General features: G+C 37.9%; 1 protein-coding gene across 3 annotated transcripts in view; it reads right to left on the minus strand.

Moving 5' to 3' along the window:
- Positions 1 to 13,114, minus strand: part of THSD7A (thrombospondin type 1 domain containing 7A) — a 465,278-nt gene that overhangs the window by 158,413 nt on the left and 293,751 nt on the right. For all 3 annotated transcript variants that reach the window (XM_004743431.3, XM_004743432.3, XM_004743430.3), the window contains 2 exons: positions 11,193 to 11,348; positions 9,708 to 9,920 (listed from right to left, as the gene is read on the minus strand). In XM_004743431.3, coding sequence (XP_004743488.1) covers positions 9,708 to 9,920; positions 11,193 to 11,348 — 369 coding nt within the window. The remainder of the gene's footprint in view (positions 1 to 9,707; positions 9,921 to 11,192; positions 11,349 to 13,114) is intronic.

The raw sequence follows: 13,114 nt of genomic DNA on the forward strand, positions 1-13,114 counted from the left end.
CATTTTTTGGCACCTTAAAAAATTCTGCAGACATTCAGTTAAACTCAAAGGTTCTGTAAGATTGGATTATTTTCAAGAGAAAATAAAAAGAAAGAAAAACAATATCGAAAGACCTTTGTAAGCTCACAGGGAAGGTTTCTGGATATAGGATTTAATTAGTAGGAAGAAAATTTAAGCATCATGATAAAATACAGTTTTAGAAAACAGAAAGGACTGGAAATATACCAGTTAGGGACAAAAGCCCTAACTGGTCAAAAGAATTTTAAAGGTTAGTACTCTAGTCTCATTTTCTAAAATAATAATGGTTTTTGGTGTACGTGTATGGTACGATGTGGAAAATACAAACCACAATTCTGTTTAAGATGGCAAATTCTATAATTCTAAGTTAATCAAACAAGATTACATTAAAATATTTTATGTATTTTTTATATTGTATATTTTTTCCTAAAAAAATCTATGACTAATGGACAATATTAAGTTATTTTGAAGTATACAGAAGAGACTTTATGATAAGTTTCCTTGTGGGGGAAAAAATCACATGTGCAATTGATCAATCAATGAAGATAAAAGAATAGCCACACCCAACTGCTGTATCTGACAAGAGTCTTCTATATCTGAATCAGATGCAGGTCATGAAATGGTGACTGATATAACTGTATGGGAATCTTGGTGTTCTTGGGTTAGGACGGGCTGTACTTTGCCTGTGGGAGGAATGAAAACAATTGAGACAAGATGGTGGACTGTAACAAATTAAATTTTTTACCATAATTCTTTGTATCTCATCAGGAGATGGAGTCTATTTCTCTACCCATGAAATCTGAGTCATCACTGTGACTTGCTTTGACCAAGAGAATGTTGCAGAAGTGACAACGTGCAGCTCGAGAGTCTGCCAGCTTGTTTTTGTCCTGTCAGAGCAATGCCCCCAAACTGCCGTTTAAGAAAGCTGGTCTAGGTTATAGGAGGAAGAAAGTCCAAGTGGAGAAGCACCAATGTGCCTCGGCACACAGTACCAATTCCGAAATACATGAGGGAGGCCATCTTGGACCTTCTAGTCATAGCCAAACCTCCATAAATGAGCCCAGATGAAACCTGAACTGGAAAGTCCCAGAATCATGGAAAATCTGAATTGGTTTTGTTTTCAGCCAGTGAGTTTTAAGGTGATATGTTAGCCGGTAAGAGTTAAGTGATACATGGCCTGAGAGGTAGGAAAGGAATCAGAAGAAAGTAAAATCCATGAGGTCATGGGAAGACAAAGTCTGACAGGCGATAAGAGATAAGCAGAGATGAAGAAGCAAACAAAGGATAATGTAAGGAAAGAGATGCAGCTGTTGGGTTTAAAAATTCAGCTTCTGTCTAATTTGACTGAAAGTGTCCCTTCCACCCATACTGGTCTTTACTGATGCAGCTATAAGTAAACTGACTGCCTTGGGTTTTGTAAAGGTGCTTGACTACCTATGATAAAGTGAAAGGCTTTTTGTCTTTATTTTTTTTCTTATATTTCCTATTTGAAGTGATAGGTAGCACTTAGTGGGAAATTTATGTTGTATCTTATAAAGTGGTAAGTAAACTATTGCTTATTTAACTTATTTAGCCTCATCTGAGGCTTCCACTAATTCTCCCTTACTTTTAAAAAAAAGAAAATTCTTTATAAAGCCCTATTCTTCACTAAGACATTTAAGTGCAAAAGAACACTGGCTCAATCCAGATGGTTTCCTTAAAAACAAAAAATAATTTTTATTAACAATATATCAAAATAGGGGCATCTGGGTGGCTTGGCTGGTTAAGTGTCTGCCTTTGGCTCAGGTCATGATCCCAGGGTCCTGGGTTCGAGCACTGCATTGGGCTCCCTGCTCAGTGGGGAACCTATTTCCCCCTCTCCTCCTGGCTCATGCTCCCTCACTATCTCTGTACCTATATCTGTCTCTCTCTCACAAATAAATAAAATCTTAAAAAAAAAACAAGAAAAAAAGCAGTGTATTAAAATATAATACATACGTGCGTGTGCACACGCACACGCACACACACACACACACACACACGCACACCACGGTAGACAGATCAGGTTATCCTATGCTAGATTTTTTAAGCCAAAATAAAATTGTGGTTAGTACAAACATCCAACCTAATTATATTCCAAACACATTAAATGGCATGGCATTCTCCAGGAAGGGGAACTTCTTAGTTGATTTATTGCTTAAATTATGGAAAAACAATTCAGTTATAGGACATATTCTTGCATTTAAAAGATCGGCTTTTCCATGTAATGGCTGTGTAATTTGTGTTAAGAAGCAGATTCCAGTTCCAGATAGTGATCCTGCTTTTGAAATTGTGTTCTCATCTAGGTCTACAGACATTTGAATTGATCTGAACCTGGAATTCTCACCAAAGTTTTAGAAGTCAATCTGACTTAGGTTAGTTTCTCTTCTAAAATTACACAAATTGTAACTTAAGTTTCCCTAACTCTCACTTCTCGTCCGTCATTGATAAATAATTATGACAAAATACAGCACAAAATTTATTCTCCTGGTGGAAAGGAACAAAAATATTTATGACTAGGCTCTTTATGTTCTCAAAAAAATAGTCTAACATCTTCAAATATTAAACAATCTCAGTATCTGTTGCTTTTTTTCAGCCTTTTGAAGTTTCATTTTTCCATTAAAATTCAAATAGAATTACTTGAATTTGGCTGGGGAATTCAGCAGCCTCTTAAGTGGCTGTAGATCCTCCCTGTCTTCATTTTCTGTTGGGGTTTTCACGAAGCTAATATTTCTCCTAAAACTTCTCATTCCAAATTTTTGCCTCCATCAGTCATTCCTAGGGTGATCATTTGCTTTTCAAAGCAGGATACTTAGTAGAACAACGGGGGTGGTTATTAATAATGACCTCAAGAAAATTGTACCATCCTAAAGAAACCTATTTCATACTAAAGGGTGTTTCTAGTTAGCTGTGACCCTCCTCAAACTTTGTCTTCATTGAGATCATTTCTCTCACTTCTTTCAGACCCTCCTCACATCTTTTTATCAATCCCCAAGCTCCATACATCTCTCTCCATACTGCTACAGGTAGCTTAAATATTCTATTTTATTTTGCAGAACTCAGCTCTTCTCTTGTTATTAATCAGGCAATATAAAGAGTACATATATCTGTCAACCAAAATGTCCCACCAAATCATTTTCCTAAATTGGAAAATGCGTATCCTCATGGATATTCCTCTGTAGTGGTACTAAAGACACAATCATAAGGTTTTAGGTTTGCTTAGTACACATAACATTTATAAACCTTCCCCACCATAACTGAATCTCTTCCTGGACAATATTGTTGCAGAGCTTGGAACTCCTGGGACCCTTTTTACTCCTGGATCTTTGCACCCATCTCTCAGATTCTGGGGCTAATATCTCATATTGACCTTCAGGCGAATTACCCTGGGCACTAGAGTCGTCTGACTAATAGAGAGAACTAGAAGTTTCTGGGCCCCATCTTCCTCCTTCCTGCAGCAGCTGTGAGCCAACGGGTGACCAGTGCAAGTTTAAAAAGCCCAGCTTCTTTTTTCCTAAAATCACAACCTTTGTGGTTTAATTTAAACTCCAGAGTATCAGTGAGTCTGCAACTTCGCTGTTTTCCTGTGCAAAACAGTTAACCCAGCAGGCCCAAGAGTGTCACCCTTAGACAGTCTTGTTCACTAGGCTGACCCCTGGCTTGCATCTGGGAACTTAAGTTCCTGGAGACTTCCACTATTCTCAAAATGAGAAGTGTTGATCACTGTACTTAAAGTATTTGCACAAGCAATGTGGTTTAGGCCGGTCATGTACTTTCCTTCTAAGAGTCTAGAATATTTTTTATGAGCTTAGCAGAGAGTGACTACATGGCTGACCCCCAACATAAACCTGAACACCTAGACTCAGATGAGCTTCCCTGAAGACAATGCTGCACGTGGTCTGTCGCAATGCATTGGTGATGCCATGGGGAGAGGACCCTTGGAAACTTGTGCTTGGTTTCCTCTAGACTTTGCCCCATGTGCCTTTTCCCTTTGCTGATTCTACTTTGTATTTTCTCACACTTTGTATTTTCTCACTGTAAAAGATCATATTTCTGGGTATGACTCTGTGTTGAGTTCTATGAGTCCTTCTAGTGAATTGCAGGACCATATTGCAGTCTTGGGAACCCAACACACATTTCCTCTTCTCGATTTTGCTTCTTTACTCCCGCTCCTCTTACTGGTTTCTCCTGGGAGCATATCCTTAATAAACTGTGTGCATCATAACCTGGCTTATGCTTCCAAGAGAGCTTATGAATACTCTCAATTAGTCAAAATATTAGTCTCAACTATAAACTATTATAATCTCTCTTCCTATTCTTGGAATACTCTGCTCTCTATTCTTTTTTTTTTTTTTTAAGATTTTATTTATTTATTTGACAGAGATCACAAGCAGGCAGAGAGGCAGGCAGAGAGAGGGGAAGGGAAGCAGGCTCCCTGCTGAGCAGAGAGCCCGATGCGGGGCTCTATCCCAGGACCCTGGGATCATGACCCGAGCCGAAGGCAGAAGCTTAACCCACTGAGCCACCCAGGGGCCCCAACTGCTCCCCATTCTTTAACTTCTCATTCCACATACCTCTGTCCCCCTCCACACTGTTTTCTTAATAAATACATATTTGGACAAAATAATTCCATGTTTATACAATTTATAAATTGGACACAAATATACTACAAGGTTTAAAATAAAATAGAGCAGTACCTCACTCCATCTTTCCCTACACTGAGTCTTGCCTTCCAAAGGTTTTAAGATTTTCAATGTTTTCTAGATGTTTACTCCTGTGTTTACCTCAAGATATTGAAACGATAGCCCCTTCCTTATATTCCTCTTAATACTGAACATGTGGGAAAAAAGAAGTATGGCATGAAGTACTTAGGAAAGAAATAGTATTCAAGTCTTTCCTTCCCTCTACTCAAGTATGGATGCACAGCTCATTCCAGAAGGAAGAAATTCGGACTATAATATTTCAGAAAGAATACGCAGTCACGTGACAAGCCAGGGCCCTGAACATTAATATCATCATCTCCTGTTTTTTACAGCTGGCTCTTTTGGCACTTCTGATGAGATACAGAAGTGGTTCCAAAAGAGGCAGAAAAACTTACTGTAAAGGCATGCCTCACTACTAATCTCAATGTATTCTTATTCACAGGTCTTTTAAAGCATTTTCCAAATCAAATCAGTTTGCTCTGGTGCTGACAGTGTTTGGGTAACAGAGTTGAGCCTTGCTCCACTGAAACAATCCTTTTCTTATTGTAGTAGACTGGTTCATAAACTTCATTGTACATGGCAACAATCTAGGGAGCTGCATAAAAATGCACTTTCTGGGACTTGCCTGCACAGACTGCATTCATTGGGTCTGTAGAAAAGAAGACTGAGGATTCTGAGTTCATAGCATACTTAAGGAGATTCTGATACTGGGGGATCCAGAACACTCTTTGCAAGAATGGATCTAGCATCTCACAGGGTAAACTGAAAAAATAGCCGAGTAAAATGAATATATACATAATGTATCTTATATCCATTTACATTATTGATGTAGTACTTCCATTTGTACATGAGGCATCTGTTGGCATACGTTCTTAATAATTCAATAATTTTTAACCAGAGTGGCATCATCCAATGGTGTGTTACAATCAAGTTTTGGGTGTACGGAAATTATTTGTTGTTAGTGACATTTCAAGTCAGCTGATTTTAACAAATCAGAGTGATTACAGGTTATCCATATAATAATGGCATTTTCATTTATTTAAATGTTGACATGACTTGTCTTACCCAATGGAAGAGGAAGAAGGTGAGCCAGAACCACAGTGCTCTGTGAATAACATGGTATACTTTGAGGGCCCTGGCTGGTCACTGCTATTTCTACTGTGCCTTTAGGAGCAATGTAATGATGAATTGTATTGATTTACTTCCACAGAAATATTGTATTTTGTTTTCATAAAAATCTGTCAGGTATGAATGTGAGTCACACACGTCAATGTCAGTGGTTACATGTTAGCTTTTGCTGATGTGGAAAGACTAAGAAGTGTAGCGTAAGAGTGGTAGGCATTTTGAAACTGCTGAAGTTCACTGCTTATACTGTAATACCAAAACAAAATACAAAACTGTGGCTTTGACATTCTCATATCTGAAATAGAGCACATAGTAATGTGATATGGGTGGCATCATTTTTTTTCAACAGAGAAGAGGGCTATGTGCAAACAATATTTGGTTTATAGTCTCCTTAAGTAATCAATAAGACAATGGATTTTTCTCTTCCACTCTCAGCCTAAAAAGTCTTGCTTTGTTCTATCTCTAAACAACCAATTAGTTACTATACCAACCAAGAGTCCTAAAAGTACTCTTGTCCCACCAAATTTATGCCTTTAAATAAAACACACAAATTTCACAAAAATAGAAATAGGGCAGCTTTTAGTTTTTCTTAAAAGTCCACAAAACTCCAGGATCACTCCTCTTCCCAACCACAATGTCACCATCAGACGTTTGGAATAATTCCTATATTTGTGCTCAGAGATTGGGAACTGCTTTTCTGACGATCCTTAAATTATGAGCGATATTTTTTCTACTACACATCACATATTTATCTCTTTTTGTGGAGTCTAATTGTCTTCTGAGTTCTCTTTTGTCTCACATTTCTGTTTATACCTTCTGTCTGTCAGAGAATCTATGTAAAATTCCTCCTGAGTATTCTCAAAACCCTTCCCCAATCCTGCTTCTTGAAAGACAATTGGAAAAGTGAATAATAACCAGCAACAAATACTAATGATCTCAGGAAGCCTGGGCAGAGGATATTTCAGGAAAAAGAAAAGAGGCTTCAAATGCTTTGAGGTCGCTAACAAAGTTGTGAATTTTGTGAGGAACGTGGGAGAGAAAAAAAAAGCCTTTTTATTATTTGCTAACATTCACAGGCTCTAATTTTTTCATTTCCCTAGTTGAGCTTTAACTTAATTATAAAACAAAATCTATAGCTGCAGCCAGGCCTAGGGGTAGAGTCTGTACAACTAATCAACTTTAATTCCCTGGGTTCGATTTAATTACAAAACAACATTTGGTGCAGCTGCTAAACACTTACCAGGTGACCACATGATAATACTGGAGTAGTATTTACAAGTCTCCAGCTTTTGCTCTGTTCTATCAGCACAATTAGGTTTCAGCATATACAAGTTTGAGCAGCCTCGAGAATTTATAATGATGAAGAACTGCCCTGATTTTATGCAGTTCCGTAGTTAAGCCAGTTAAAATACTGAGTTGCACCATAACAAATTCATGTCAGAAAGTAAAATTTAATGAGGAAAGACATGTCCTGATAAAGGACAATAACAACAAATTGAATATCAATAGCATACTTCTTTTCCTTAATTCACTCTTTCTGGGATATAGGCAAAGTGAGACCAGCTGAGGCATCCTGGGAACTACCAATGCGTGTTTTAGGATATAAGGTACATTATTTCTCAAAATAACAAGACATACGTAACTCCTTCCTCTGCCTGTATTTTCGTGTTTTAGCGTTCCATAAGATAATTTAGGGGGTGATTACTTGTGTCATGAAATATTTTTTAGCTGACAAAATAAAAATCAACTATGGATATTTTTAAGATAGCCAGTTCCTCTGTGTATTTAAAATACACTGAATTTGTACAAACACCCAAGAAGATCATTGATCTTCTGATTTTTCATTTAATAATATTTAGGCAGAAGTTCCATGCACAAGGAACTTTTCTATCTTATTGGAGTTTTTTTTTTTTTTGGTCATCTTAGTTTACTCCCATACACCTTATACAAAGTGTGGGATCCCCAGGTCTAGAGAAGGACATGAAAAAATTTTGAATTTAGGAAAAAAATTAGTAAGAAGTATCAGTAAGGGAGATACCAGTGATGCTGAAATAAACATGACTCATTATTTTCAAAGCAACTCAGAAAGAAGAAAACATAGATTGCCATCTAATCCACACAAAGATTTGAAGTAGATGGATAAATGCAATTCTTTTGCTTCTTTTCCCCATTAGAAGTCAATGTCCTTCTTTTCTTTCCCTTTAGAGTAGAACTGGGTAAGAGCTAAAGAGAGGATGTATCATGGGTAATTATCTATGAAAAGCAGTAAATCTAGAAAAAAACATAAAATTCATCCTAAAATATCTGAAGCAATAATCCCCTTTTCTGCCTTTCCACCTCAAGTGCCGGTCTGGATTTTACCCAATGCTGTCCTGCTTGATGATGTTGGTCCCTGGACAAAGACAACACTGTACGTCTCAAAGTCGAAAGGCTAATTTCTCAGTACTAGCAGGGTCTGTCCATGTCTTACCCCAGAGAGTATCTTTCTCTACTGAACAGTGACTGAGTCACAGGAGGAAACAATTCTGCTTGCTGGAAGAAAATAGGATGGAAGGAAATATGACGGTTACCAGATGTTCCACTGCCCCTGAGGGGGCACCAGAATGTTTCTGCATATGCTGTAAACCGCATAAACTGTCAAATCATGGGACCCTGGGGCTTGGTGCTCATGCTGCTCTGATGTGCAGAGTCACAGCATTCGAGAGTTGAAAGGACCCTTAAAGATGATCTTAGTCAAAGGTTTTAAACTATGTTGTGAGGAGCTCTATGTTTCCTAAGTGTGACTCAGAGATTACTGAAGCGTAAGGGGATCTCCCCAAAATAGTAGCAGCATTCATGGAAAGAATATAAAAAAATCTTACATCAGAGTAACAACAAGACAGTATATTTTATCAAACAAAAATCAGTTATGAAAGTCTAAGGTAATTAAAAAAAATTTTATTATTATGATTTTTTATGGCAATTCTTATGGTTTAGGAAAGGAATCTTGTGGAAAATCACCATCACAGTACTTCTAGGACATTCCTGGGTGGGGCTGGGGAGGTGTGGGGTGGGAGTGGGGCAGGAGTCAGAGGTTGATTCAGGAACCTAGACCACAATAGGCCATGTGGCTTAGTTGTCTGGAAATTAAATTACATCCTAAGACACAATATCAGAGCAGAAAATAAAGGCATCTTGAGTCAAGTCAACGAATTCTTGCAATCCTTCTTTGTTTAAATATTTTGGCAAATTAAAAATGCCCACTTAGAAAATGTTACCTTTCCAGGCTAATTTTTTTTTAAAGTAGGTTCCATGCCCAGGGTGGAGACTGACACAGGATTTGAACTCACCACCCAGAAATCAAGACCTGAGCCGAGATCAAGAGTTGGATGTTTAACTAACTGAGCCACCCAGGTGCTCCTCCATGCTATTTTTAAATGGCAATTTAAAATTCATTGCCTTGATGAGGATTTAATTTTTATTCTATGTTACCTGCTTTCAAATTAAAAAATACCCTGTGATTGTTCAAAGAACCTCCTCATTGCCACCATTGGAAAGAGAGAGAGAGAGAGATTGAGAGGCTAAGAAATAGGGGGTAAGAAAAGAAAAAGAAACAAAAAAAAAAAAAGAAGGAAGAAAAGAAAAAAGGAAAGAAAGAGAAAAAGGGAAAGAGAGAAGGAAGAACAGAGAGAGGGAAAGCAAAAAGGAAGAAGGGAGGAAAGAAGAAAGAAAGAAGCAGCTATTTCTGCATTTGTACGGGGAGCGCATTTTGATGAAGGGACAGGAGATTTTAACTAAGTGAAGGCATAGCGCCAAGGTTGAAAAGACATTTGCCAACAGGGTAGAGGCACCTGCCCGACTCACCATCACTGTTGATGCACACCACCTCCTGAACTTGGGTGCCTGGGCCACACTCTTTTCCATTGTCTGGTTCACAGTCTCCAAGCCTCACTGCTTTCCAGTCATAGCAGGATGGCTCTTCACAGGGAATGGCTTCCAGTAAGTGAGGGCAGTTCCCAGTGCCCCCAGAGCCTCCAGTGGGCTCATTGGTGATACGCCGCTTCCTCAGTTTGAAACCTGAATGATTGGGGAAGGACATACTTATTGTTACTGCCCTGGGCTGAATATTTCCAAAGGCTGAATGAAAACTTGAGGGAAAGCTAGATGAGGGCAGAGGGTAAAATTCATATTTGCTTTAATCAGTTGTATATCCCCAAACTCTAGTTTATGTGAGCCCGTTAATCATTTATTAAGTGAATAAATGAATGAACAGAATGGCCAAGGAGGGAAGGCAAGAAAAATCATATATCTCTTATCTCCTTCACAGGACTGGAGAGGGGTAGAGAGGCAGAAGCAGAGAAGGAAAGACAGACAGACAGACAGACAAAGACGCAAACAGAAAATGATTTCGGTTGATCTGGAAAAGTCTGTAGTTATAAAATATTCAAAGAGACAATGAAATCTCAAGCTATTTAGAAATATTCATGACCAGAGAAAGTGCTATTACTTTGAATTTTTCAGCACTATCACATAATTAAATTTGAAAAGAAACCTCTGAGAAGTTGGATGGTCCCAGATAAAGTGTCTCTTTGAGCCTTAAGTTGATTTTCGAAGCCCTAGAAATATGAACCAGTGATGATATAAAGCGTCTGGGCGCTAATGAGGTCTCTTCAGAGTCGTGCTCTGTGCTTTAATAGCACCTACGTGTTGTCCTTCTGGACAGGGTGTACCAAAATTAATAAGTCTGTTTATTGCTATGTGAACATATTAGAATCACTAGAAAACTGTCTTTGGGAGAAAATGTTTTTCATTAGTAGGTCCTGTGAGAACTACCCCATCATACCACCACAAAGGAAACCACTACATTTCATCTACTCCTCTTAGATATATCATTTGCATCATAAGAGCAATAGTTATTTTTTCCTTTCTTACCTTCAGAGTAATACAGTGTTTTTTTGTTTGTTTGTTTGTTTGTTTGTTTTTGTTTTTTGAGGACTAGCTATGGATCAGGCACTGAATTGAGTGCTTTATGCTTATTATCTCATTGAATCTTTAGAGAAAACTTCAGTAGCAGATATTACATCCCTTTTACAGATAAGGGGACAAAGATTTAGATCATTAACTTCAGTTTTAATGTTCTGATACCAACCTCAGAATAGGTTTATTCATCTTTTGCATTCAATACTCTTTAGCCGTTCTGGAAAATACCACAGATTAATGAATAAGCACAAGTAACAGAGAGTAATAGTGGCCGCGAAAGTATTTGGCACACTGATGGTATTATTTAAAATAACTCGTGTCTGACTCAACTGATGGGAGTTTTAAGCATGCCATGTTACTAGCACATACCTTTTTTGCCTTGCTGGTCATTACAGTTTTCGAAAGTACAAGGTCCCCAAGCCGACCAAGGTGACACCTCACATTCAACAGGACAGGGAATGTGGCAGAGCTGTGTAGTATTAGGGACAGGGCCAGTGCATGAGTTCAAGTCCACTGGTTTTGAGGCTGTTTAGAAAAAAATACAGAGATCCCTTAAGAATTAAACAAAATGCCATGGTCAACAATACGATTTTTCTGTGTGTACAGAGAAGGACAAGTGCCACCAAGATATTATTCCATGGCTTCTTAGTTACATCCTAGAAAAGAAGGAGAGGGAGTGGGGAAAAAGCAGAATAGTGTAGTTCAAGGAAGTGGGACTAGAAATCTCGGAGACTGTTTGATCAGCAGCTTTATCACTTACTAGCCTGGTGATTTAATAATGCCGAGATTAACTTTCCTAAATGGTGTAACAAGCCTTAAGGTTAATTTTATCTCTACAATTCTATATTTGGATTCTAAATAAATGGAATCCACTTCAGAGGATTGAGCGCAGTGGGAGAGGGCCTACCGCTATAACATATATGGAAAAAGTCTCTACTGGGTGGCTTCTGGTGGAGTAGTCTCCCTTTTCTTTTGGTCTACAGAAGGGCAAGCAGTAGATATAACGAAGAGCGCATGCCACCAATGGTGCATCTCTCTCTACCCCAGCTACATGACTCACCAGATACTTTCTAGAACTTTTACAGAATATATTATCTGCATATGTGATCCAAATCTCAGAACTGCTAAGGTGACTAATTTAGAATTATCCACGTTTCTTCATATGTTGACCAATGATCTGTGAATAAATATTGCTTGCCCTTGCTTCCCTTCTGTTTCGATGCCTGAAGTTCAGCTAGTTTGTGTGGAACCCACATTTGACACTTAATGTCAAATGCATCCAAAGTTCTGGATAAAAATGACTAGGAGAGCTATTTGAAGCTGTATGGAAAGCAGAAGAGAATCAAGTTTAGCAGTATATTATATAATATAAAGCTATAGTTGCTTTTGTTTTAAAGATTTTAAGAAGCAAATGTCTTTGCCACTTCCTTTAATAAAAGCTAGCTGCTGTTTTCATCTGATAATTTGGAAGGCTGACCCTTGTACATAAATGACTGAAATAATAGAGGTCTTAGATAATTCTCATTCTCTTTATGTGAAGAACTATCAAATTCCAATCACATGGGTTACACGTAGAAGCTCATAGAGAAATTAAGATATTTTAGGCTAAATGATCCTAACTTTATATAAATGTACTCAATATATTTGCTTATAGTTTAAACTCTAAGGCAAACTGTAGGTATCATGCATCTCTCAATTTTCTGCATGCACACACACACAATCATAAGCGTTACCTGAAGGCTATTACATTAACCCCTCTTCCTAAAATAGTTTCTCAGTTCTGAAAAATATTCTGCAAATTTTTTTTCTTTTTCTCCTAGGAGTACATGACTTAATCTCTCTCTTCTCCCTCCCACCCCCCATGCCAGCCACTGTAGTGAAAATAAATGGGCACTCCTAGTTTGGTTACTCTGGACACTACCAGCATTCTCACTTAAGTTTACTGGAATTGTTGCTATTGTGCATCGTAATATCAGCCATAGCCAAAAATGATTAATTTTGTTGCTTTCAACAGCGAAAGTATTTGGCACACTAATGACAGAAAATTCAGAAATAAATGCTTCACCTCTTTAAATGTAAAAAAGAAAATGATGTCAGTGATATATATTTCACATAAAATGAAAACAATTTTTAATATCCTTATAGGCTTATGAGTCTTGTGGTGGTTAATTTATATGTCAACTTGTCTGGCTAAGGGATGCCCACAAAGCTGCTAAAACGTTTCTAGGTGTGTCTGTGAGGATGTTTCTGAGAGAGAGTAGCATTTGAATCAGCAGATTGAGTAAAGAAGA

The sequence above is a fragment of the Mustela putorius genome, unplaced genomic scaffold (genome assembly GCF_011764305.1).
Source record: "Mustela putorius furo isolate JIRA1106 unplaced genomic scaffold, ASM1176430v1.1 tig00003845_pilon_pilon_pilon, whole genome shotgun sequence".
Taxonomy (NCBI): domain Eukaryota; kingdom Metazoa; phylum Chordata; class Mammalia; order Carnivora; family Mustelidae; genus Mustela; species Mustela putorius.